Genomic DNA, 26,961 nt, shown 5'->3' on the forward strand with positions numbered 1-26,961 from the left:
GAATTTCTCACCCATTAGTACCTGTGAGTTTAATGCCCATGATTCCATGTAGATGTTTCCTGGGGCAGCCGCTAGAAGGTACTCTGAACTGGATGGCTTAGGAGAGCAGACTTTCCCTCCTCCACAGTTCTGGAGGCCAGAAATTGGAAGTCGGGCTTCAGCAGGCCCATGTTCACTCTGAAGGCCATAGGGAAAGAGCATCCATGTCTGCCTCCCAGCTTCCGGCAGTCCTCAGCGTTCTTTGACTTGTAGCTGCATACCCCTAATCTCTGCTTCCTCCTTCACATGGCTTTTATCACGTGTCTCCTCTGTGCCTCTGAGCCCACATCTCCCTTGCCTTGTCCCTGGATGCACCCTAATCGAGTATGACCTCATCTTAACTCAATTTGAGTACATCTCTAAACACCCTATTTGCAGATAAGGCCACATCCACACTTACTGGGGACTGGGACTTTAATATATCTTTTAGGGGGACACAAGTCAATCTGCTACACAGTCTTAGCTCACTGGCAGGGACCACAGGCTCTCGCCTTTGTGCCGCAGAGAAAATTCTAGAACTTCAGCTATTTTTAGTGTGAAAACTAGTCTGAAACCAGGGCAACCCAAAGTGAGTTTTGTCTTTAAAGCAATGAGAAACAAAGTTATACAGCAGTAAACACTTAGCACCCTTCTTACTGTAGATGAGTATCACCAAAAATCATGATTCTCAGTAAAGTGTACTTGTCAGGTGATTAGTAGCTTAGATTGTCTGAGAAAACTGAAATTGGTTTCCAGACCATGTCCTGGAAAATACAGAAGTCACCACAAAACAAGCCTTTTAAAGGCTCTCCTCATATAGACTCGCTCCTGGAAGAAAAAGTCTGTGTTCAGATATCCTGCCTGTCTTGGCCAGAGGTGACTCTGTTGAACACAGGACTAAAATAATTCTGGCCCTAACTGGGGAAGCCGTGCGAAGGATGATACTCTGTAGGTGCAGGATGGGCACACTCAGGCCCTTAATCTTCCCTCTAAAGGTTAAACACATACATACACTTTTTTGCATCTTATTTCTACTCTTGGCTGCAATTCTTTTTCAAAAATTGTGGCAAACACACACATAGCATGCAATGTATCATCTTAGCCTTTTTTAGGGATGCAGTTCAGTAGTGTTAACATTCCCATTGTTATGCAAGCAGCCTCCAGAATGCTTTTCATCTCGGGATTATTTTTAATGAGGGCGATGAAAGCTGCATTTCAACCTAACTGATTAAAGCAGGAATAGTTTGCGTTCTGTCATTCAGATATATTTGTAGGTCCCAGCAGCGGCCCTCTCCCCTTCCTGGGGCATGGCCCCTCTCCACCTTTCCTGCAGAGAGAAAAGCCACATTCTGTGGGCAATGACAACATGTGTCTGGTGCCTCCCATAGGGGCGGAGTTCCTGGGAACTGAGAAAGGGGGCTTGAGTGATCAGGAGGAAGTTGCAGGAGCCAGGAGAGGGGAGGCACGCTGGGCTCGTCCTTGGTAACCTGTCCTTACTTGCATCCAGGTGAACATGACGACTGATTTGGAAGGGAGCGACATGTTGGTGGAGAAGGCTGACCGGCGGGAGTTCATTGACCTGTTGAAGAAGATGCTGACCATTGACGCGGACAAGAGAATCACTCCAATCGAAACCCTGAACCATCCCTTTGTCACCATGACACACTTGCTTGATTTTCCCCATAGTACACAGTAGGTGTCCTGCTTGATGCTTCGTACTGGGGTCGGCAAGCTTTAAAGGTCCAGACACTAAATAGTTTAGATTTTGCGGCCATAAGGTCCTGGGCACAACACTCAGCTCTGTCACTGTAGCTGAAAGCCGCCATAGGTACAGTACATAAACAGATGAGTGAGGCTGCATTCTCTAAAACATTTATGAAAGTGGGCAGTGGTTGGGCGGGACCCCTGACCTACAGTTGGCTTCACAGTGAAAAGGCGAGAAGAGGAGAGCACAGAGCCGGATGAACCTGACTCTGGGTATCTGTGCAGGAAGAGAGGTCCCCAAGACGGCAGTCTCTGTAGAGCAAAACCAGTCTCAGGGCCAAAGGTTGCTCCCAGAACCATCCCAGAGTGGACCCGGTCTAGTTTGGGTTTGGATCTGTTCATTCATTTCTTCAGCATGCTGTGTACAGGGTTACAGTGATGAGCAGAGGAGACAGCCCTGCCCACTGGAGCTTGTGAGCAAGGGTGCAGTGGGCAACAGAGCAGACGGGCCCCACCCACTGGAGCTTGCAGTCTGTAGGAGAGACAATGGTAAGAAACAAGTGAGGCCCAAATCACCAGACTGTTACCAGGACAAGTAGGGGGTGCAATGAGAGCATACCACAGGGGAGCCTCACGAGGGGCCTCAAGACCAGGAAGACTCAAGAAGTGGCCCGTGAAGGATGAGGAAGAGGATGGGCCTGAGCAGGCAGGGCGTTTCCTGTGTGGACAGGACTCTTCCCCCATGGGCAACCATGCACCCATCCCAGAAGGCAGCAGGTGAGGCAGGGAGGCACCGAGTCAGCCAGGGCAGGCCCTACATCTTAAGGTTTTTAATTTTAATCCAAAGAGCAATGGAAAGTCATTAAATGATGCTTAACCAAGGGAATAGCTGGTTAGATCTGTGTTGAGCAATGATCTGTCTGCTGCCACACAAGTCAGATGAGTCTGAACAAAGACGTCCATTGGGTTTACCAACTTGAAAGTTATCAGTAACTCAGTGACAGCCATTCAGCGGAGTGGTAACAGCAAAAACCAGTAGAGCAGGTTGAAAGACCCAGTGAGAGGTGAAGAAGGAGCAGCCTTTCATGAAGTAAGGCTGTGCAGGGGAAGAAATAGAGGGGTGACTGGGAAGGGGTCAAGGGGATTGTTTTTAAGACGGGGTTCAGAGCACAGGGATGGGCCATTGTCACTAGAAAGATGGATGGAGGAGGGGCGTGTGGATGGCAGCATATGTGCTGGTCTAGTGGAGAAAAATGGATGGAGTCCCATCAGACAGCTTCTGTCTTCTCAGAAGTAGGCAATGAGGCTACCTGTTGAGAACAAGATGGAAGGAGGTTTAGGAAGGGTAGAAAATTTAGGAAGCTGGAGCAAAAGGTGGCAGAGCAAACTGACCAGAGAAATACAGTAGAATTACTGAGCCCTGAGGTTGGACATGAATCGTTTATAGTGTCACTGATCTCCCCAGGTGAAGGCATAGAGAAGACAGATCACTGGGTTTGTCCAGGTGGAATTTTTGCCAGGCTGTTAAGAAAAGGAGACAGATTGACAAGGAAGCTGATGAGGCTGGCCAGAGAATAACTGGAATCCAGAATGATGGCTATTGGAGGCTTAGCCCAAAGGGAAAGGAAGTAAAGATGGGAGGGGGTCCAAGTGAACACCGTGTTCTGGTCAATGCAGAGAAGGGCTACCATAGTCATAGTGGAATGAGCCAGATGGATGGAGAAGGTGACTGGAAAATAGGATGCTTGAACTTGTAGCTTCTGGAGGTGGAGCAATTTCAGGTTTGATGGTCCAGGGAATTAGTGGCTGCACTGGTTTGAGGACAAGGGTCACTCAACATGAGAAGTGAGCAGAAAGCCCAGGTGTTTGATAAGGAATCTTTGACTTCCAAAGCCTTCCTTGCTAGGCCGGGAATGGCTTGGAGAGGAAGATCCAGTGGTCAAAGGCCTCAGTGAATAAAGGGGAAAGAAAAGGAAGTCATGGCCAGGTGCGGTGCCTCACGCCTGTAATCCCAGCACTTTGGGAGGCCAACCCAGCTGGATCACCTGAGGTCAGGAGCTTGAGACCAGCCCGGCCAATATGGTGAAACCACATTTCTACTAAAAATACAAAAATCAGCTAGGCATGGTGGCGTGCCTGTAATCCCAACTTCTTGGGAGGCTGAGGCAGGAGAATCGCTTGAATCCAGGAGGCGGAAGTTGCAGTGAGCCAGGATTGTGCTTCTGCAGGCCAACCTGGACAACAAGAGGGAAACTCCATGTCAAAAAAAAAAAAATAAAGGAAGTCATTGGTGGGTGAGAAGTCAATGGAGGGTCTCGCCTCAGGCTCTCAACCCTGAGGTACTTGTGATGTGAAAGAATAAATAATCACATCCAACATCTGCAGGGACAGGGATTGTGCTCAAGAGAGCAACAGATTCTATGTAATCCTGTGAGAAGTGTGCGGATCACGGCAGCCCCTGCTGTCTCCGGAGTCAGAGGGGGCTGGGTCTCAAGGCTGCACCCGCCCCTTCGTGGCCCGCAGGAAGTGAGTGGATGGCACCACCACGGATAGTGCTGCCTCGGTTTCAGTTCTGTGCCTTACTCTCAGAGAAGCAAGTCAAATGGCATTGCAACAATCAGACAGTGCCTCTTCAATGTAAAACCATGTTTGAACCAACTTAACTTCAGTATAAAGAAGGAATCTGGATCTATCCCTCTCCTACTCTTGTTGGATTTGTCCTGTTTCTTTTCCTTTTTTTTTTTTTAATGGAGTCGCTCTGTTGTACAGGCCGGAGTGCAGCGACACAATCTCTGCTCACTGTATCACTGCAGCCTCCACCTCCCAGGTTCAAGCAATTCTCTTGCCTCAGCCTCCCAAGTAGCTGGGATTACAGGAGACTGCCACCAGGCCCGGCTAACTTTTGTATTTTTAATAGAGACAGGGTTTCACCATGTTGGCGAGGCTGGTCAAAATCCTGACTTTAAATGATCTGCCCACCTCAGCCTCTCCAAGTGCAGGGATTACAGGTGTGAGTCACTGGCCTGGATTTGTCCTGTTTCTGAGTGCCACAGGGGTCAGCCACGGAGCCTTCTGTCTGTACCACAAGAAGAAGGGCAAACTTGGCAATTTACTGGATCAGTCTCTTGATATCAGGCGTAAAATAGGATGACTGAGAAACAGCTATAGTTGGGAGACTGAGAGTGGGGGCACCCTGTACAGAGGTCCTGTTAGCTGTCTGCGCCAAAACAGTCAGACAGTCACCCTCATAAAGCCTGGGGCTTTAATGACCTCAGAGTCCATCCACCTCTGGGTTCTGTAAGGAAGCATCAGTAGGATCTTTCATGGCTTGGTCACATGAACACCATGAGCATCAGCAGTCAATTCAGAACTTTATCTGGACCTAAGGGGGCACTGACAAGTTAGAACTTAGACATGAGCCTAAGAAGGAAAGATGGGTCTCTAAACACACCTAGGCTTGCCTGAGAGTAGGTCTCATCCCTAAAGTTCTCTAGAACTTGCTGGGAAGACCTTGAAGAACTCCAGGGCAAGGATAAATCTCCAGGCCCATGTGGCTGTAGTGCCCCTGCCCTGGGAGCTGAGCCACAGTTACTGGATTACTAGATGAAAGAGACACCACTCCTTTCTCCATACCAAGATTCCAGTGCAATTTTTTTTTTTAACCAATCTTCTTAGAAACCCGAAGTGAAAGTACTTGCCTCTTCCTAAAACCCAAAACTTGAAACATTTCAGTTAGAAAATTCTGGGCAAGGTGTGCTGACTCGTGCCTGTAATCCCAGCACTTTGGGAGGCCGAGATGGGTGGATCACGAGGTCAGAAGTTTGAGACCAGCCTGACCAATATGGTGAAACCCCGTCTCTACTGAAAATACAAAAATTAGCCAGGTGTGGTGGCACATGTCTGTAATCCCAGCTACTCAGGAGGCTGAGGCAGGAGAATCACTTGAACCCGGGAGGCGGAGGTTGCAGTGAGCCAAGATTGCACCACTGCACTCCAGCCTGGGAGACAGAGCAGCATTATTAGGAGTATTTTTGCTATTGGATACTGTAGAATATGTTTTCTTTTCTCTCCAGCATCATTGGTCAGTAAATGTTTATGTTGTGTGCATGACGTGGCCAGTTTAAGTGGTCAGAATCTGAGAAAGAAGTAGGACTCTCTAAGTCATGTCTCAATCAGTTGTTTGAAACTTGGAATGCATTTTGCACAGAAAGGATGTTTGGGGATAGCCCACAGACACCTGCTGAGCCCCAAAGATAGCATCCCCACAGTATGCTGAAGTAGTACACGTTTGTAATCCCAAAACAGTAGAAAACTTTTACTTATATTCAATTATTACTTTTTTTTTTCTGAGATGGAGTCTCACTCTGTTGCCCAGGCTTGAGTGCAGTGGTGCAATCTTGGCTCACTACAACCTCTGCCTCGTGGTTTCAAGCAATTCTTCTGCCTCAGGCTCCTGAGTAGCTGGAATTATAGGTGCCCACCACTGCCCAATTTTTTGTATTTTTAGTAAAGATGAGGTTTCACCATCTTGGCCAGGCTGGTCTTGAACTCCTGACCTTGTGATCCACCTGCCTCAGCCTCCCAATGTGCTGGAATTACAGGTGTGAGCCACTGTGCCTGGCTATTACATTTTTTTCTAATTAAAATAGACATTTTGAATTGAAAATTAAATTGAATTTTCTTTTTTCTTTTTCTTTTTCTTTTTTTTTGAGACAGGATCTCGCTCAGTCACCCAGACTGGAATACAGTGGCATATTCATGGCTCACTGCAGCCTTGACCTCACAGACTCAAGTGATTCTCCAACCTCAGCCTCCTAAGTAGCTGGGACCCCAGGCATGCACCACCACACCCAGCTAATTTTTATATACTTTTTTTTGTAGAGAATGGAGTCTCTCTATGTTGTCCAAGCTGGTCTTGGGACTCTTCAGCTCTTCCCACCTTGACCTCCCAAAGAGCTGGGATTGAGGCATGAGCCACCACACTCAAAGTAAAAGGGTTTTTACTATCTTAAATATTAGCATTTGAGGAAAGTAAGTTTAACTAGAAGCGAATGAGAAGTACTGTATAAATTCTGAAGGACACTTTTCACGGATGTTCAAGAATCTGAGTGGTCGAAGCCACTTGTGACTTTCCTGTTCCTTAATGCTGGTTTCAGCAACACCTGTATACTTTACCTTTGAGGTTGGAGTTTTGCTGAGATACACAGATGCAACGGGGGAAGAAAAAGGAGAAAATTTCTATTTCATGTAACTGGACAAGACTTAGACAAAAAAATAAAGGCTGAAGTTGGCAAAAGAGAACATATAGGTGTATACACGAGGGTGGCCGGAGATTACCTATCCTTGGGAAACTCCCTACCTCCCTAAGCTTCTTACTTATAAAGTAGGAATGAGAATCATGTCTTCATCTTATGGATGTCACCGGACCAAGTGAGAAGTTGCAGAGTATTATTGTTGTGACACTAATAAATACTAACCACTACTATTAATTGTTAGTATTATTACTGTTTCCATTACCCACCTGCACAATTCCAGTGGGAGAAAGTGTGGCAACAGTCACCATACTGGGTTGGAGAGTTCCTCGGCCGTCCCCTAGGTGGTGCTGGTGACCCAGGGTGACTGAAGAAGGTGTGCACCAGCGTTGTCTTTGGAAAAGGTGGAGGCGGGTTGTAAGCTGCTACTTCGCATTCCCATTCAGAGAGCTTATACATTGGTTTATGGGCCAGAAACCAGGCTGAACGTTGAGGATGAGCAGTGACGCTGCAGGCGGATGTGATATGAGAATACAGTGCGAGCAGCCAGTTCTCTTGTGATGAATAGAACCTACGTGGAGAAGGGGTAGTAGGACATTGGAGGAAATTCATCTAAATAACCGTGCCTGTTGCAAATGCACAGACTTTGTACAAGCAATCCAAGAAACTTAGACCTAAAGTTCAGTTTCCCTGTTTGTCCTGTTTACTGAATTAACCATTCTCTCCTTTTTCTTTCTCGTTTTCTCCCCTTCATCCCATGACCCTCTTCCCTTCCCCTTATGTCACTGTATGCCTCTGCCTTGTGTATGAACAGCGTCAAATCATGTTTCCAGAACATGGAGATCTGCAAGCGTCGGGTGAATATGTATGACACGGTGAACCAGAGCAAGACCCCCTTCATCACGCACGTGGCCCCCAGCACGTCCACCAACCTGACCATGACCTTTAACAACCAGCTGACCACAGTCCACAACCAGGTAAGTGGGGAGCAGAGGGAACAGAGAGGTGGGGCTGCATGGTATGAGTCTCAGGGCTTACATTTTCCAACATACCGAGTCGGGAGACAGAATTCCTGCCGCCATATTCAGCAACTGAAGAAAGTATTATTACCCATGGTTGTTTCCTTTGAGAGACCCAGGCACATTTTGTGGTGAGCGCTGGCCCCATTGACAGGTCCCAGAAAGGTCTGGTGAAGGGCATTCTCTCTGAGATGGCTCCTCTTACTGTCCTCCTCTGTCCTGATGTGGGAAGACGGGGAAGGAGGTGGTGTGATCCTTTTATGCCTGATATTTGCCTGGTAGAGAATTCCAGAACTGGCCAGGCACCATGGCTCATGCCTGTGATCCCAGCACTTTGGGAGACAGGGTGGGAGGATCACTTGAAGCTAGGAAGTTCAAGACTAGGCTGGGCAACACAGTGAGACCCCGTCTCTACAGAAAATAGATAAAGCAGCTGGGTATGGCAGTGCACACCTGTACTCTCAGCTACTCGCAGCTGGGTATGGCGGTGCACACCTATACTCTCAGCTACTCAGGAGGCAGAAGTGGGAGAATTCCTTGAGCCCAGGGCTTCAGGGTTACAGTGAGCTGTGATTACATCATTGCACTCCAGCCTAGGGGACAGAGCGAGACCCTGTCTCAAAAAAAGAAAATGATCATGGAAATATGGATTTAATCTAAAAAAAAATTAAGATTCTAGAACTGAGAAGGACTCAGGGACTCACCCAGTTCAGGCCCCTCCCCTTGTCCCCACATGACTGGATCTACCTGATCTTCTTTTGGGACCGATAAAACCTGTCCTTTCTCCAAGTCATGGAGAAAATCAGTTCATCAGCCTGTTACCAGAATCCCAGCAGCTGGAACTAAACGGAATCAGGAAACTAAGGTTTTCTTCCCACAGATTTCCAGGAAATTGGCAGAACGAGCAGTAACATACTGCTTGAAACTTGGATGATACCCAGGCAATATTTATTGAATGAATAATCTCCAAGTTTGAGCTGAGACTGCCTAGTATCTAAGAAACTATAACTGTTACTCCCATCTTTCAGTCTTCCTGGTTCCCCCAAAGAAGGGTCCCTAGATTTTTGGTCTTAATATCAATCCGTAAAGACAACAAGACTTCTATATGGATGTGTGTGTACCTGAAATGTCAAAACCTTATGTCCTTTCTTTTTGAAAGGTCCCTCCTGTCACTGAAGAGTCACTGCCCCCTGCTTTTCAGCCCCTCCCCTTGCCACCGTTTTCCCCTATGTGGCACACTGAGCTGCTAAGGCCTAGCTTTTCTTCCCAGCCTGCCATCTCCCTTTGCCCAAATTCTAGGAGAGGCCACCTGGAATCTGCTGCCCCCTGGGGGCCATTTGCATTATTGAAGCTCTCCTTAGGGTGAAAGAGCTACTGGGAGTCCAAAACACACACATTCTTGCCCAGCCCTAAGGCTAAGGCATCTGCAGCCAGACCTGTGAGCTTCTTGACAAAAATCACCATGGTTTTGTTCATTATCTCCTTGAAGACATTTTTTTGTCCCCCATCCCTCACGAGACACCTAATCTTAACTCCCTAACCCCAAACTGCCTATCCCTATCTGCCATCTGCCCCATGAGGTATCAAAGGCATCTGAGAAATAGAAGGAAAGAGCACCCCTCTTCCCCGTGGGAATCATGTCAGGTGGAGTCTCCCCAGCAGGCTGGCCTTCCCAGGGATGTCTTTCTGCCAGGCTGGAGAACTGTAGTCCGTGACCAGGCGGAGGGCAAGATACAACAGCCAGCACATCCACTCCAAAGAGCGTCACAGAGACTCTATAAAACTAAAAGTGTTTCTCAGCCAAAGATGGTTGTCAGATAAGAACACGCCTCTTCTCCACAGTACTGAGACCATCCAGATCTGGATCTGGGACTGGGGTAGAGTAGAAGTGGCTGGTGACATAGTATGATTGGGCCAGAGTCTGGGTCAGGGTCCAAGAACAGGATTTCCATTCTCTTGCAACAGATTCTACTATGCCTTACTTTTTTTTTTTTTTTTTTTTTTGAGACGGAGTTTCGCTCTTGTTACCCAGGCTGGAATGCAATGGCCACAACCTCCGCCTCCTGGGTTCAGGCAATTCTCCTGCCTCAGCCTCCTGAGCAGCTGCGATTATAGGCACGTACCACCATGCCCAGCTAATTATTTTATGTATTTTTAGTAGAGACGGGATTTCACCATGTTGACCAGGCTGGTCTCGATCCGTTAACCTCAGCCTCCCAAAGTGCTAGGATTGCAGGCTTGAGCCACCGCGCCTGGCCTATGCCTTACTTTTAAATACATCAGAAAAAAAATTACTCAGGACACACACCTAGCCCTAAGTACTAAGGCATGCTTTCCCTCCACTGATATGTTGTTAGTAAATACTACCATTACTAATAGCTAATATTTATTACGTGCCAGGCTCTACTAATTGCACCATAACTCTCTGTCCTCCCAGCAACGTTGTGAGATGGGTATTGCTATTATTTCCACTTTAGAGGAGGAAACTGAGGCATAGGGTGATTAATTCTCTTACCCAAGGCTCTTTCTTGTCCTTGAGAGATGGGCTTGGGCCTTGAAGCCAGCAATCTGGCTTCAGAGTCTGGACTCTTAAAATATACACACTCAGCAGCATAAGTTAGTCTTAAGTAAGTCTTATGGAGGTCCTCAAATGCCTTTCCTAGGTGACATCCGCTGTTTAAATCCAACAAGACTTCTTTTGTTTGTTGCTGGTTCTAGTAGCTTGCTTTCTACATGAGCTCCTTGGAGCTGTTTACCCATTTAGATATTTAGAAATAATAAATTGTATGCATAGTTTTATGTTAGAAGTTGAAGAACATTAAACTACATAAAAAATTCTTGCTGCCTTTAACATATATCCAGTAGACTAACCCACAAACCATTTCCCAAATGGTCATGAATCTACAATCCCTTATGTCTCAAGCTGGGTCAATAATTCATAACCCCGTATGTCTCAAGGCAGCTGAATTCCTCTACTTTCTAAAACTTTCAGGGTACCCAGTTGGTAACATACTGAATTATGAGCCTTCTCTCAGCTATTCCTTGTTTATCCTGTGGATCAGCCACTTCTCTAACATTTCCATGGAAGTCTAATATTTGGACCCAGCCTTCTACCGAATTTGAATTCAGTTTATAGGCCAAGCCGAAAGCCCTCCCTTCTGGGTGTCAAACCATTTGAACATCTACTACAACTGCTTCCAGGAATCACTTCTTCCATTTTTGGAAAACCTGTGTTAGTAAACTTGCTTTTCTACCAGGCACAGTGGTGCACACCTGTAACCCTAGCTATTTGGAAGGCGAAAGCAGGAGGACCACTTGAGTCAGGAGTTGAAGTCCAGCTTGGGCCACATAGCGAGGCTCCAGTCTCTAATTTTTTTAACTCGCTTTTTCTTGTTATTACTGTTTGTCATCTGCAAGAGCTCTCCCAGGGCTCCATGTGCTCCTCTCTGGCAAGTGATGGCTGGTTACCTTTCTGAGAGCTGCAGGAGGATATACAGCGGTGGAAAACGCTGTTGCCCTCACATGGGCTTCTTCAACTGGTCCTTAAGCAGGATTAGAAACTGGGGGAAAACCTTATTCCTATCTGATGTTCACACTGGAGACTGGGCCCATGGCAGGACACAAGTGCCATTTGTCCTTGAATCTACAATGAGCTGGAAGATTCAACCTCTCAAGGAGCTCATGGTCTCCATGGTGAGACAGGCTGTAAGCAAAAATAGATCAATCAAAATGCAGAATAGCATGCACTAGGGGCCAGGCAGACAAACAGATGATGTGTTACAGAATTGAGAGGAAGGAGAGACCACTGTCGGCTGGAGGAAAACACTATCAAGACACAGCCCCTCCCTCCCAGGAGACTTCAGGCTGGAGAGACCACTGTAGTGTAAGGCAGATCGTGACAGGAGCTAGAAGGCTGTATTGTACTATGTGATAGCAAAGGAAGGAGCCATTCATTTCCATTGATGGGGCCTGAAAGGGTTTCACCTTGGGGCATGTGGGACCCAAGCTAGTTAAAGCACGGCAGCTTGGTGAGAATGCTATGGGTCAGAGAACTTGTATGAGGGGAAAGGCCTGTGCTCACAGAATGCTTAGAAAACAATGAGTAAACTAATCTTCCTGGTGTTAGAAGAGTGGAGAGCAGAGGGAGATACGTCTAGAAGGTAAGTTTGGCCAAACCAGAGAAAACAGGGCATGCCAGACCAAGGCCCATACACCATGTTCATCAAGCAGTAATTGGGATTTTGGAGCAGGGGTGCTGACATGCACAGAGGAGTCTCTTGGAAAGAATGATCTAGCCTCTGTGCCCAAGAAGACCAGAAGGGAAGTAGAGACCAGAACATCACTAGTCAGGGCCTTACACGTCCCAGGCACCAGGAAGTCACAACTGAAGAGTCAGTGGGTTCCATGGAAGGAAGCAGCAGCAGGAGCAGTGGCTGGCAAGAAGGTGGAATTGCTGAGCACAGGCTTGGGAACCTAGAGGATACAGGTGCCAGGACCCCCAGCAGGGACACCCACAGGGGCTAAGGGCTGGGGGGAGTCTGGATCTGAGCAGACCGTGGGGAATGTGGAGGGTTGAGGGGGAAGAAGCCTCCAGAAGAGATCGTGATATGGAGAATACAGGAAATACAAGTCATGTCATCTGACACAACACACACTGATGCCCACGTGTGTGTACACATGTCCTAAGCAGACTGTGTGATGCTGCAAAAGCAAATCCCACTTTAAAACACGTGGATTAAAATGAGACATGTGTGCCATTCAATTTCATAATTATTTTCAAACAAATCCATTTGCTTTGCAATGAAATTTAGCATAAAATCTTTCTAAGTGTAGAAAACATATGTAAAATAAGACTTTATCCTTTTTATCAAGTGTGACACACATACACGCCCTATTTGAAATTCTATTTATGGCCAGCATAGCTTCGTGGTTCCTTCCTCCATATTCCCTAGTCCTTAGAGCTTCTAGAGGCAAAACCTCTTGTATGTCTACCTGAATGGGAAACCACTGGTAGCTTCAACCTGACCTGCTAAAGGAGCGGTATGAAGGCTGAGATGGGGGAAACTGGAGAATTTCGAAGTTAGAATTTATTTCCCTTCTACAGCCTCATTTCACATGCAAGTTCAGTCTCAAAGGATGTGTCTTTCTGAAAGAGAAAGGCAGGAGGACATAATGACAATGGCTTGTGTTTGTCAGAGCCACCTCCATTTCAGTTATCTGGACTCACCAGCATCTTTTCTGTCTGCCATTCAGCCTTCGTCACTGCATACTAACATGAGTCCCCAGCTCAGCATGTCCCTCTCCCTCTCTGCATATGTCTCCTGCACGTCTCTTAGCAGGAACCTGCTTTGCAGCCATCTAAGGACATCTATAGACAGTGCTACCCTGTTTATATACTACTACTATAAACCATAGACCTGAGCCCCTCCTCGGCTCTGCTCTCCGCATGCTCTATGTGCTTCTGTGCCAAGCTCTGGGGACTGGAGACCATAGGCCTTTAGAGCCTGCAAGAGCCTCCCCCTGGATTTGTCCTCCCACATGTGGACTGCACCCACCAGGCCTGAGGGGAGTGTGAGCAGAGCTTGGACGTGCAGGCTGGCAGGTCCATGCACCCAAAGCCCGTCATGTTGTGGGACAGAATGAGCTAGGGCAGAGAGAAGGAGGGTGAGATTCAGCTGTCTCCGTTACCATGCGCCAGCACAGAACCCAGGGAATCCCAGAGTCCTCAACTCACACCTGGTCTTCCAGGTTATTGTGAAGGTGTATTTGTCAAAATGAGAAGGAAGAACATTTTATTAAACAGTTTTCTAGCTTCATTTTTAGCTTGTCAGCATTTAGACATAGGGTAGCAGGCATCCATGTGTCCCCTGGTCTGGGCCCCACAAACATCAGGAGCAGGTCTGCACATGAACACTAAGGTGCCTTTGTCTCCTGCGCCGTCAGGTGCCTGCTTTTCCCTGCGGCTTCCAACCGTATTTCCACTCCTCTCTGCTTTTGCCTTTTTGCTCTTACTTTTTGTTTGTTTGTTCTTCTTTGAGATCATTTATTTGATTTAGAATCGTGTCTCCCAATATATCACCTCCCTCATTTTTTATTTTTGTTTATTTTTGTTTAATCCCCATCACTCCTTTAGGCTCCCTCCTCTACCAGTGCCACTATTTCCTTAGCCAATCCCGAAGTCTCCATACTAAACTACCCATCTACACTCTACCAGCCCTCAGCAGCATCCATGGCTGCAGTGGCCCAGCGGAGCATGCCCCTGCAGACGGGAACAGCCCAGATTTGTGCCCGGCCTGACCCATTCCAGCAAGCTCTCATCGTGTGTCCCCCCGGCTTCCAAGGTAAGGTTGAGCAGCCGCAGCCTCTCACCTGCTTCTTACAGGACGCCCTCTGGGGCTCTGGCACCTGCCGTTTTCTGTCACACTCATTTTCATGGAGCAAGGCCTGTCTCATTTCTCGCAGTGAGAGTGCTGGTGTCACTGTACTTGAGGGCTCCTTCCTATTGTAGCCGAACTAGAAACAAAGGGCTTAGGCCTCAGCACCGAGTCAATTCACTGTGACTTTCACACCTGCCAGGGACTGTGTCCTCAGCCAGCTGTCTGTAAAGAAGCACATTGTTTGTGCTTTCGTTGTTATGCTGATGTCAGCTCTTGCTTTTCCTCGAATGAAATATCCTCTGTGTGGATTATCTATAGAAAACTGCCAATCTCCGACAGCCAGCAGAGTCCCAGCTCCCATGAAGAATATCAATCAGTCTGAAAAGTACTTCCCTGGGACCCCTCCTCAAAACGATTCTTTGGCCATGACCCCAGCACTCAGCTCTTGTAGACTCTAAGAAGCTAGACTATATACTGTTACAATTTACCCAGAAAGCTTAAGAATTGATTTTTGCCAGCCTCATGGTGAAAACTGTGTGGTTACAGTCAATGCAATTCCAAACGGGTTCATACGTCGCTCCCCGACACCCCTTATTTCAACATCCACAGGTCCCTTTTGTTGGTTAGAAGCCCTTGTTTTCCTGTTGTAATCTGTCAGCATAACTGTCCTACTTCTGGCCTTCCAGCCTCCTTCATTTAATCTTCTAGCCTTTGAAAACATTCAAGGTTTCGAGAGGAGTTTTGTTTTTTAATTCGTTAGAAGCTAAAGGGGAAGCTTCCCAAGGACCAGGCAGTACTTAGTTGTGGTCAGTGAGCGGTGCAGAGGGAAGCTGAAAGACGGTGTAGCTGTTCTCTTCATGTAGCTGTTCGCAGCCTCTCAGCTAACCCTTCTCTCCCTCACCCTGTCCGGAACAGGCTTGCAGGCCTCTCCCTCTAAGCACGCTGGCTACTCAGTGCGAATGGAAAATGCGGTTCCCATCGTCACTCAAGCCCCAGGAGCTCAGCCTCTTCAGATCCAACCAGGTCTACTTGCCCAGGTAATTCTTTCTCCTTTCTTATTACTGGTATTACCGCTGTTAATGTTGTTCACAAAAGATATATATCTCCACTCCCTCTCTCCCTAGTAATGAGTTAGGTGCTTCTAGTCATTGGAATGTATCTGTAATATTCTAAATGGTCCCCAAGTGAATTACCCTCCTAAGTATCTGCTTACAATTCCAAGAAGAAATTTAGATACAGGGAGAGTCTGGGGAAATTATTATTATTATATCTTTGAAATGCAAATTAATCTGGGAGACCTAGGTTTTAATCCTAACTGCTAGTAACTCGTCTATGACCTAAGGCAAGTCAGTTAATATCTCTTTGCCTGAAATTTCTTTCTTGTAAAATAAAAATGATTTTCAAGAGCCAAAAGGAGCCTTGGCGATTATCCTCTCATTTTATAGTTGAAAAACCAGCCTCATGGAAACTGTAAGCTGGAACCTTCCTTATCTATCCATGTAGGTGCTCTGATGGTGGAATGAGATGGCAGAGATGAAAAACGGTTGAAAATTTGTAAAGTGTTATGTAAATGCAAGGTAACAGTAGTGATGCCATGATAACAGTAATAACCCTTAATGACACTCGAACCCTAATAAGAATACGTCATCATTATGCCAGGCACTTTACAGTTGTTAATTGATTTAATCCCCACAATGCCACAGTATTTTTCTCCATTTGACAAACAGAGACACTGACACAGAATAACTTGCTCATCAGAGTCACACAACAATTAGGCAACAGAACCATGACACAAACCCAATAAGTCTGATGCCAGCATCTGTATTTCACCACCATGCTATGCTATTTTTGTATAAACATTTCTACTGTTGAGTAGCTTGACCTAAATGTTACTAGTTTAGAAGCAACTTTATTTTTAAAGAAAGTAGGTTCACAAAGGCTCTTCTCAAAGACACTATTTGTGCTGTCTTATTAAATGGAAGTTGTTTTTGTTGTTGTTTAATTTTGATTTTCAAAAATTAAAAATTTAATTTTTATGTAATCAAATTACATAGGTTTGTTCTGCGCTCTCTTCTATTCCATGGGCTTCTGTAATATCCTGTTGTCTTAACCATTGTAACTTTAATCTGTCTTGGTATCTAGTAGGGAAGCCCTGTTCCCATACAGTTCTCCAAATTTTCCTTGTCCTTGTCCCTTCACATTTCCCTATGAATTTTAACATCTCTCATAAGAATTTTAGTTCCAGAAACAAAAAACCTATATTTGTTGGATATACATTGAATTTGTATTTACTTCAGGAAAAACTGACATCTTTAAACATAAGTCATTTTTATCCATGAACATGGTATAACTCTCTGTAATGGGTATGGTTGTGCACACCTGTAGTCCCAGGCCTGTAGCCCCCGCTACTCAGGAGGCTGAGGTAAGAGGATCACTTGAGCCCAGGAGTTCAAGGCCAGTCTGGGCAACATAATGAGACCCTGTCTCTACAAAAAAGTTTTAAAATTAGCTGGGCATGGTAGCACATGCCTGTAGTCCCAGCTACACAGGAGGCTGAGGCAGAAGGATCACTTGAGCCCAGGAGTTTGAAGCTGCAGTGAACTATGATCACTGGTGGCACTCTAGGGTGAGCAAAAGGGTAAGACCCTGTCTCTTAAAAAAAAAAAAAAAAAAGAAACACTTTATCATGTTTTAGTTTGGTAATGAATATTGAATTATATCAAATGTTCTTTCTATATCTATTAAGATACTCATATGCTTTTTTTCCTTAATCTATTAATGGACAAGTTATGTTAATATATTTTGTAATATTAAACTATCCTTTATGAGATAAACTCCATTTGCTCATGTGCTTGATATGGTATGCTTTTTAATTTTTGATTCAGTTTGTAAATACTGTAGTTAGTATTTTTATATCTATGTTCATAAGTGAAAAATGGCATATAATTTCCCTTTCTTATAAAATCCTTATCTGATTTGAGTACAAGGTTACACCAGGCTCATAAAATATCTTCTTCTTGTTACCCACATGAGCGGGTGTGGTCACATGACAGGTAGCAACCCAGTGACCACAACCAAGGAGGAATTAGCAAGGGGATTTTATTAACTTGTAACAACTAAGCAGAACACCAGAGATAGTTCCCAAAGCAGTGTCTGAGAGAAGGGCTGAGTCAGGTTTTATAAGCATAGGGTAATGAGGCATGATCAGATTGGATCCTGCAATGAATTAATGCAACAAGCATGATCTACTGGATCCTGCCATGGGGTGATGCCAGAGCTCGATCTGATTGGGTCATGGATCCTGCCATGTAGTATCCATTTCTAAATTCCATCTACTCACCTCAGTCCAGACACTTAGGTTCTGCCTGTGGTTACATACCTGGTTCATCTGGGCATGCTCAGGTTATGTGACCTTTAACCTGTGCATCCATGGCAAATAAAAAAACTAACAACTTGTTAAATAAACATGGAACCAGACTGATCTGATGTGTTATATTATTATCTGTTCTGTTTTCCGGAAGTTTGTTTAAGTTTATATTAGACTTTCTTCATCTCTTAGTTCTTATGTCCAAAATGACACTGTGCAATTGACCACTAACACCAGTCACTGGTGGCACACAAAGTTTCCTCTTACTGAAAGTTTGTAAACAGAGAACCTTTTGTATTTAAAAAAGGCCTTCTCTTCCTTCCCTTCTCACCAGGGTCCTTGTAGCTTCCTTTTATTTGCATAGTTCAGTAGTAGGGAGTCCAGAAAAGGCCAGTATAGATCAGAGGAAGAACTACAGCTCAGTCCAGGGGCAAAAAAGCTTGTTCATACTTTATATGAGTGGCAAAAATCCACACCAGTCTCCCAGTGCTCTGCCTTTGTGATGCCAAATCTACAAACCTCACGTGTACTTTTAAAGGATAATTAAAGATCTTTTTTATGTTTGCACACTTAACCCTAGTAAGTCAGGAACCATCTCTGAGAGAAATAATTAGCATCTCTTATTAGCTAACACAGGCATTCTTCATTGTTCAGTTTGGTGGAACCAGTAGGTTCAGCAGTCAGAATTTGTTTCAGTCCTTTAATCATAGCAAGGGAGAGCTTTACCTTTTGCTTACTTGAAAGAGGGTCTCTAGAGTGCTGTAAATCTCCAAGTAGATTTTACCTAAAGCTGTAATTAGGAAAGTGAACAAAAACATATATGTGTAAGGATTTTAATTGCTACTGTATTTATAACAGGGATTGTTGGAAGAAACTTGAATGTTCATCAGCAGGGGATTGGTTAAATAAGTTTATGTACATGTAAAATGGAACACCACGTAGCCATTAAAAGGACATGGGAGACCTGTGTATCTTGACATGCAGAGATTTCTAAGATATGTTAAGTGAAAGAAATCCTGCCCTATCCAGTACCGTGTTGTGTCTTTTTGTCAGTTGCTTTTTATTTTCCTCTCTGCTTGTCACTTAATCTATGCCAACACGTTAGCCTGTTGAGATGGGCTCTCTCCTAGATGTTTTTAAATGTTCCCTTCAAAGCACTACACACTGGGGTCTATTGGGGGGAACAGGGGAGGGATGGCTTGCGGGGGGAGCTGGGGAGGGATAGCATGGGGAGAAATGCCAAATGTGGGTGAAGGGGAGGAAGGCAGCAAAACACGCTGCCACGTGTGTACCTATGCAACTATCTTGCATGTTCTGCACATGTACCCCAAAACCTAAAATGCAATAAAAATTAAAAAAAAATTTAATAAAAATAAATAAATAAATGTTCCCTTCAAAGGACGAAAATAAGTTAATTTATAAAAGTCTTACAGTGGCTATAAAAAAGCAATAATTAAGCATTTAAACTGAAGCCTTCGTTTCTCTATGGTTAAATTTCTAGGCACCAGGCAGAGGCATTCCAAATACTATTATTTGACTTAAATGTATTCAAAAAGTTGACATTATTCTTTTTCTCTAAATATTGAAAATCTTTTAAAAGATTTTACCTGTGAACATTTAGACGTGGAATCTTTGAATCCACTCCTCATGTTAATTTCATTTTCTTTGCCCTTTTCCTCCCCATCTCCCAGCAGCATCACATAAAACTTTCAGGGAAACAAGCCTCTCTGGGGCACCCAGAGGATGTGTGATGGCAGGTGGAAATGGTAACCATACTTCTTGTGTCAGTGATATGGGAGTGATCTTTATGGATCACCTTACAACAAAAGCTTTTTTGGTACTGCCTAAAAGGAGTTGTCATCTCCATCCTCCCAAGCCCCTACAGCTCGCATCTTGGCCACCAACAGAAATTATGAATGAGTAGGTAATGGTGGAGAGATGGGAAGCACGGTTCTTGATTGCGACAGTATTGAATTTATCTCTCTTGTCAAATGGCAGGATCTAAAATCTCCTTGACTAGTAGGGCTAGAGAAGAAATTCAGAAATGCCAGATCACTGTAGACTGCACCCTTCCATAAAGAAGTGTTTTGCATTCTTCTAGCCAATCAAATCATATCACCTTCACCTCTTTATTTTTTACTTATTTATTTTATTTCTTGGGCTCATATTTGACCAACTGAATCTTTAAATGTTTCCCTAAAAGCAAACTGTTGACTTGAACCCTTTAAAATGTCCAAAATACAAAACTTTAATGTTTGTCACTCAAAAGTTCCTCTGAAAACGTTTTTAGCAACCGGTCTTTCCAGCTGTTGTCCTGCTGTGTGCTTCTTTCTTGACTCGCACCTGATATTGTTAGAGAATAAGGAAGACTCATTCGTGCCACCTTTATGCAGTTACCACCAAGGGCTGATCCTCAATAAGGGACATTATTTTTGCGTATTATTAACACAAGGAGAGGTAGTATGTTGGCTGAAAGCATAGGCACTGGGATTAGATTGCCCACATTCAGCTGCCTGCCTCACCACGTACTGGCTGTTTGGCTTTGGAGAAGTTATTTTTGAAATTTAAATTTAATTCCTTTTCAAAGTAATACATGTATCTTTTTTTTTTTTTTTTTTTTTTGAGATAGAGTCTTGCTCTGTTGCCCAGGCTGGAGTTGCAGTAGTGCAATCTCGGCTCACGGCAACCTCTGCCTCCCGGGTTCAAGCAATTCTCCTGCTTCAGCCTCCCAAGTAGCTGGGATTACAGGCATGTGCCACCACGCCTGGCTAACTTTTGTATTTTTTAGTAGAGATGGGGTTTCATCATGTTGGTCAGGCTGGTCTCAAACTCGTGATCCACCTGCCTTGGCCTCCCAAAGTGCTAAGATTACAAGCATGAGCCACTACGCCCTGCCAGATGTACATAATTTTTTTAAGTTAAATAATACCATAAACATATAAGAAAATTATAATCCTTTGCTCTATCCCATCCTTAATGTCTACTCCACATAACTGTATATATACATATATGTATGTATGTGTGTGTGTGTGTGTGTGTGTGTGTATATATATATATATATATATTTTTTTTTTTTTTTTTTTTTTTGAGACAGAGTCTTGCAGTGACACCCAGGCTGGAGTGCAGTGGTGCAATCTCAGCTCACTGAAACGTCTGCCTCCTGGGTTCAAGCAATTCTCATGCCTCAGCCTCCCAAGTAGCTGGGATTACAGGCATGTACTACCATGCCTGGCTAATTTTTTTGTATTTTTAGTAGAGACAAGATTTCACCATGTTGGCCAGGCTGGTCTTGAACTGCTGGCATCAAGTGATCTGCCTGCCTTGGCCTTCTAAAGTACTGGGATTACAGGTGTGAGCCACTGTGCCCTGCCCATAACAATAATTTTTAACGTAACTGTTTAATCTGTTCTTTAACTCTTTGTTTCTAAATAACATCGTTAGACTGCTTTTTATTAATTTTTTTTCCATTTTAGGTATTATCCATTGACTTCATATTATGGAAGTTGAAGATTTAGCTTTCTAGCCTGCTGCCATCCCCATAACACACACACAGTTTCTCTCCTGTCCCTCCTCTCACTCACTCTTCCTTTCTCCTATTCCTCCCATTTAATTTTGATTCAACTCCTTTGTAATATGTACATAATTATTGATATTATATAACATTATTCTCAGTTGAGCCTTATAATATACTGTGATTATGTTTTCTTTCTTACACAACTTTTTGTTTTTCCTGGAGTTAATGATTGCCTCATTTTTTTCCACTGGGTTTGTTTTCTGTATATCTCATTATACAGTCCCAAACCCTTCCAGAGCTATAAAAGCTTTCTATGTTTAATGTGTTGATGCATTTGAGCATACTGATCTCAGTATGCTATGTTTTCTCTCTCTGAAAGCTTTTAAGACTTTCTCCTCATCCACAGTGGACTCACTTTTCATGACTACATGCCTTCTTATGGGTCTTTTTTCTTACATTGTCCTGAACACCCTATTTGCCCTTTTAATCTGGGGGTTTTATTTCCTTTGATAATTGATTTCCCTCCATTTTCTCTGTTCCTCCTTTGCAGAATTCTTATTAATTGGGTATTGGTACTTCTAAATTGATCTTCTAATTTTCTTATCTTTTTTCCTCTGTTTCCTGTATATTCTCTGTCATTACTACTAAGAGATTTCTTAAACTTTGTAAAAATCTTCTTTTTAATTTCTGTTGTCATAGTTCTTGTTTCCAAGAGTTTGTTCTGTGCCCCCTCCCCACCAAAAAAAGAGTGTGTTCTCTGAATATATTGATTCTTTATATGATCTTGTTTCATGGATATATTTTTTAACTCTGCAAAGGCATCAACTATAGATTTTAGAAAATTTTCTTCTGATTCCCACACTGCTTTTGTTTGTTCTTTCTTTCGTTTGCTTATTTTATTCTCTTTCAGGTCAGAAGCTTCCTTTACTGTGTAGTGTTCATTAGCTATTCATTCCTATTTAAGACTGAAGCACTAAAATACTAATTGGAAATCTGGGGGATAGAGGAGAGACTATTGAATGTGGGCTTCTCTATAGGCTGAAAAGAAGCAAGTCCAGCATTTTCATTGGCAGATCTCCTGATCCTTAAATGTCATATCTGCAGTTCTTTTCTCTTGAACTAGTCATTTTCCCTAGAGAGAATCCTCTAGGCTCCTGCTTTGTTGGGGTGAGGGGTGGTATAAGCATGTACACCAAGGATCTGGGAACTAAGTGGAAATGAAGACTTGACCTTAGATTCCTTCAGTCTGTTAATTCATCTAGTAATTATCTATCAGGTTTTCAGCTTCTAAAATTTTATTAATGGCTATTGCCTCTCTCCTACTTTCTTTGCCCTTGTGAGTCTGCATATTTTTATGCCTTTACTATCATTTTAGTGGAACATAGAGAAGGCAATAAATGTGTATGTTTAATTTACCATATTTCTGGGCAATTTATTAATATTTAACCTCTGTGTCTCAATTTATTCATCTGAGAAATGGAAGAAAATAAGAGTCCCTACCTCATAGAACTGGTGTTAAGAAGTCAGAAAAAAAAAGAAGTAGTAGTCAGAAACCCATTTATGACTCTGTGCTTGGCAAAGAATATGCATTAAAAAATGTTCACTCCATTCTTGGGAGTAGTAATAAATTACAAAAAGGTCTGACAAAGTATTGTCGCAAATGAGTCAAGCATATCAGTGAAATACCCCATCTCTTGAGGTAAAATGTTAATATCCGCTTCAGGGAAATAGAAAAAAATGATAACCTTAGCTTGATATCAAGATTTTTTTTTAATGACATTAGTTAAAACTAATGTTTTTCATGAGATCTGAAATGAGTTCCAATTGACTAAGTCATTAGAAACCTTACTGAAAATGAAATTGTTACTCATTTAATATTTGGAATTTGTAACTGTTTTAATCAATTAAATTATTTTTCTGCTTTCTATGAATTAAGTAAACCTGAAATACAATTAACTGTTGTTACTAGCCCTGGTGGAGCTGCTTCTTTCATTTTATCAACAGATATTAAGCACTCATGGTATGATCTGTGGTCCCTGAGCTTTCTGCCTACATCAAAAGCAAACAAACAGCATCAAAAACATAAGCGATCTCACTGGGCCTTATGTGCAACATGAGATAATGGAACAGGTAAACCGGTCCACTCAGCTCTCAAATGTGATTATATCATTTTTATAAGCATCAATCTTTTTTAAACCATGACTCAAATCTGTAATCCATTTTCAGAAGTGCTTATTTGTACATATAAAACACCTTGAGCACATATACAGTTTGTGAAGCATGGCACTGGATAAATTACCCAATGTCAGGCACATCCACTCTGATAAAAAGAGGGCTAAGAGAGCAAACTGTTCAATACCTGAGCTGTCCAAAAGGTGTTTTCCTCTAGCGGCTATCCTTTAAGTGTCCAACTTTAGGCAGTGGCATTCAGTCTGAATCATTTAATGACCAAAGACAAGCAGGAGAGTGATCATGGATAAAAAGAGCTTAAAACACAACAACACACACACACACACACACACACACCAGTGAATCTATTGAGGAATCACAAAAGTTCATTTTAGATTTCTTAGAAAAATGAGATTCAAGCAGTGACTTCCACCTATCTCTCATTTTTGCTTTGAGGAATCAAAGTAATCTCGATTAAGCGATGGTCACAGCTAAGAATTTTACTTCATACTTTCTTGCTCTCAGATGTAGGTTCCAGATATTCAGTGATCTTCGAATTGTGTAAACTTTGATTCCAAAGATAACACTGGAACCTAGAATCTGATTGATAAACCAAAGGTAAAATGTTAAATAAAGGATACTAGGCAGAAAGCTCCTTGAGGGCAAGCAGTCATCCTCATCTAGCCCAACTCAACTACCCTAATCCCCTGTTCATAGTTGTGAGGCAAAACAATTAATTAAATGAACTTTCAGAAACTTCAAACATCCCTCATTAGAGCAAACTTATAAAGAAATCACTCTTCAACATGAATGAATCCCTTCCATACAACTGTGTCCCTGTACTTAATTATCTTATACTTAGTTCATATATGTTCATTTTTTTATCTCCCCTTACTTTAGTTTTTGAGGCCAGAGACCAGCCTCCCACTCTCACACCCATAAGAAGGTCTCGCGCAACCCCAGGCACAGAATAAGTGCCAGATTCATGCAAATGAATTATATGGTTAGCAAACATGGTCATTGCACATGTCCTCTGTTCTACAGCAGGCTTGGCCAAGTGGGACCCAGCAGATCCTGCTTCCCCCAGCATGGCAGCAGCTGACTGGAGTGGCCACCCACACGTCAGTGCAGCACGCCACCGTGATTCCAGAGACGATGGCCGGCACCCAGCAGTTGGCGGACTGGAGGTAAGTAGGAAACCCCTCTGGGGTGAGTGAATGTGTCTGGGATGGGAAACGTGGCCACTGTCAACTCAGCGCTGCCAGGCTGGCCTGTACTTGAATTCTCTGTTTTGTAGAGAGGTTTTTAAAGCTTTAAAAAATACTTGTGGACTATGAGTGCAATGTAAAAAGAAGCAATTTTTAAATAATAGACCAGGGTACAAGAAAAGCTGCCTCATCAACTTACACTCAGTTGTCATTGCCACCCCAAATTCAGTTATGTCATTTAATCATCAGTGCAATTCACCAGACTGGGTTCTGGATGATGTTTGGTAGTTTCTCCAAATCAAATTCCACTTTCAGAAAACAAAGTCTGTCACCAGTGAAAGAATGCAGAAGAGGGTCCCCAAAGCCCCAAGCAATTCTAGAAAGTGTTCTGAAGATGTTTGAGACGGGGGTACTCTGGAATCTATCCGACCTCCCATGGGAAGGCTCAATAGAATGGGGTTTATTTGGAAGGGTAAACCCTGGCCTGTTTGCTGAGTGGGCCTCTTCAGTTAATAGTCATCTCTTATTATCAGAGTCCACTTCCCACACACCCCAGAGGAATCCACCCGACTGCCTGCCAGCACACCATACCCCCGGCATCTGCTCTCAGAGCCCCACCCTCCCAACTCATGACTTCCCAACAGATGCACTCCTCTGTTATTTTACAGCTATGTGTCCTTGTCCCTCCCCCCAACACCAACATAATGGCCCCCTCCATCAGTGCACAGTCAGATGGCAACCCTCCAAGTTGTCCCCAACTCTTCATGGCCCTTCTGGGCTGTCTCTCATTCTGCACGAATATCAGGGCAAGTAATTCCCCTCAACCCCCTGACAGTCTCCATATCACCCAGTGAGCCTCCCACAGTTCTTATTCTGACCTACAAGGTTATTATAAATTAATATCTCTCAGGGAAAAGTAGAAAGGCAGTGATACAAGCCCCCAGTCAGTCCCCTACTGCAGCTTCCTCCATTCCTCCACTTAATTTTCCGCCCAGTACAGAGTACCTGGGCCCTTCCCCAGGGTCCCACTCACTTCCCACTGGCAATACCCTCATGCCACCCCCATTCACTGGAAGCAGTTTTTCCAGACCAGGCAGTGCTGAGTTCAGTCCCAACTCTGCATGACCTGGGGACAGTTAACCTTTATGCACCTCAGTTTCTTCTTCAATAAAGTGGGATAGTAATGCCTACTTCGTAGGATTGTTGGGAGGTTTAAATTAAGATAAAATACAAGGCGCTTGGCCTATATTTAACATGTACCATCACAGTGCCTGGTACATGACAGGCATTAAATAAATCTGTCATCTTCCCTTCCCTCTATCACTTCAGCCCATGCTCAGCAAGATCGCCTTTCCTCCTCCAGCTCATTAGGAGCAGCCAAGTGGAAAGCTGTCTGACCAGCTGGGATTTTTTTCCCTCACCCCTTTCCCCCTAGAAGACCACGTACATGACTTGTTCCTTTTTTTTCCCCCTTTGTCTTTCAGCATTTATAGCTCATCTAATTTCAGAAATAGATATACACTCACTAATTTCTACATATTTTCTTATTCTTCCGCCCTCCTTCCTTTCTTTTTGACATCTCTTACCTAGTGACCACAGAAGACATCTACAGGCAGCATACTCTCTTCCTGGTCTCTCTCCATTTCATGTGTGAGCCAAAGAATATCCATAATTGTGGCTAATAAAGAGAAGTACCAGTGCTGGGCTTGACTCAAAGGAGAAAGAATGCCACGTGTCTATAGGAGAAAGAGCTACAACAAAATAAAGAAGCCATAATATCAGTTTCTTGGCTGGATACAGTGGCTCATGTCTCTAATCCCAACACTTTGGGAAGCCAAGGCAGGAGGATCACCTGAGGTCAGGAGTTCGAGACCAGCCTGGCCAACATGGCAAAAGCCTGTCTCCACTAAAAATACAAAAATTAGCCGGGCATGGCAGTGTGCACCTGTAATCCCAGCTACTCAGGAGGCCGAGGCAGGAGAATCACTTGAACCCAGGAGGCGGAGGTTGCAGTGAGCCGAGATCATGCTACTGCAGTCTAGCCTGGGCAACAGAGCAAGACTCTGTCTCAAAAAAAAAAAAAAAAAAGCCATAATATCACTTTTTAAAGTCCACGTAAATACCCAAAAGACACTATCAAAATCCCTACAAATGTGTTCATCTACTTTTTTTTTCTATTCATCCTTTTCCCCATGTTGCAACAATAGGATCTAGCAATGTTTTAAAATTCAAAAGAACTCTCCTTTAGCTTTGAATTTTATTGTGTTAAATGGGTTCTTACGGGCAAATCTCTGAGTCAGTCACCACCTTTAACATTTCTGTGGGAAAAAAAG

General features: G+C 43.8%; 1 protein-coding gene across 7 annotated transcripts in view; it reads left to right on the forward strand.

Annotated features, from left to right (window-relative positions):
• HIPK2 (homeodomain interacting protein kinase 2) overlaps nucleotides 1-26,961 on the forward strand; it is a 217,419-nt gene that overhangs the window by 151,379 nt on the left and 39,079 nt on the right. For 2 of the 7 annotated variants that reach the window (XM_035254603.3, XM_054237646.2), the window contains 5 exons: nucleotides 1,526-1,710; nucleotides 7,789-7,951; nucleotides 14,127-14,334; nucleotides 15,286-15,407; nucleotides 24,465-24,607. In XM_035254603.3, the coding sequence (XP_035110494.2) occupies nucleotides 1,526-1,710; nucleotides 7,789-7,951; nucleotides 14,127-14,334; nucleotides 15,286-15,407; nucleotides 24,465-24,607 (821 nt within the window). The remainder of the gene's footprint in view (nucleotides 1-1,525; nucleotides 1,711-7,788; nucleotides 7,952-14,126; nucleotides 14,335-15,285; nucleotides 15,408-24,464; nucleotides 24,608-26,961) is intronic. The other 5 variants (XM_035254604.3, XM_078343638.1, XM_078343639.1 and 2 more) reach the window with 3 other exon arrangements.

The sequence above is a fragment of the Callithrix jacchus genome, chromosome 11 (assembly GCF_049354715.1).
Source record: "Callithrix jacchus isolate 240 chromosome 11, calJac240_pri, whole genome shotgun sequence".
In the NCBI taxonomy this organism is placed as follows: Eukaryota; Metazoa; Chordata; class Mammalia; order Primates; family Cebidae; genus Callithrix; species Callithrix jacchus.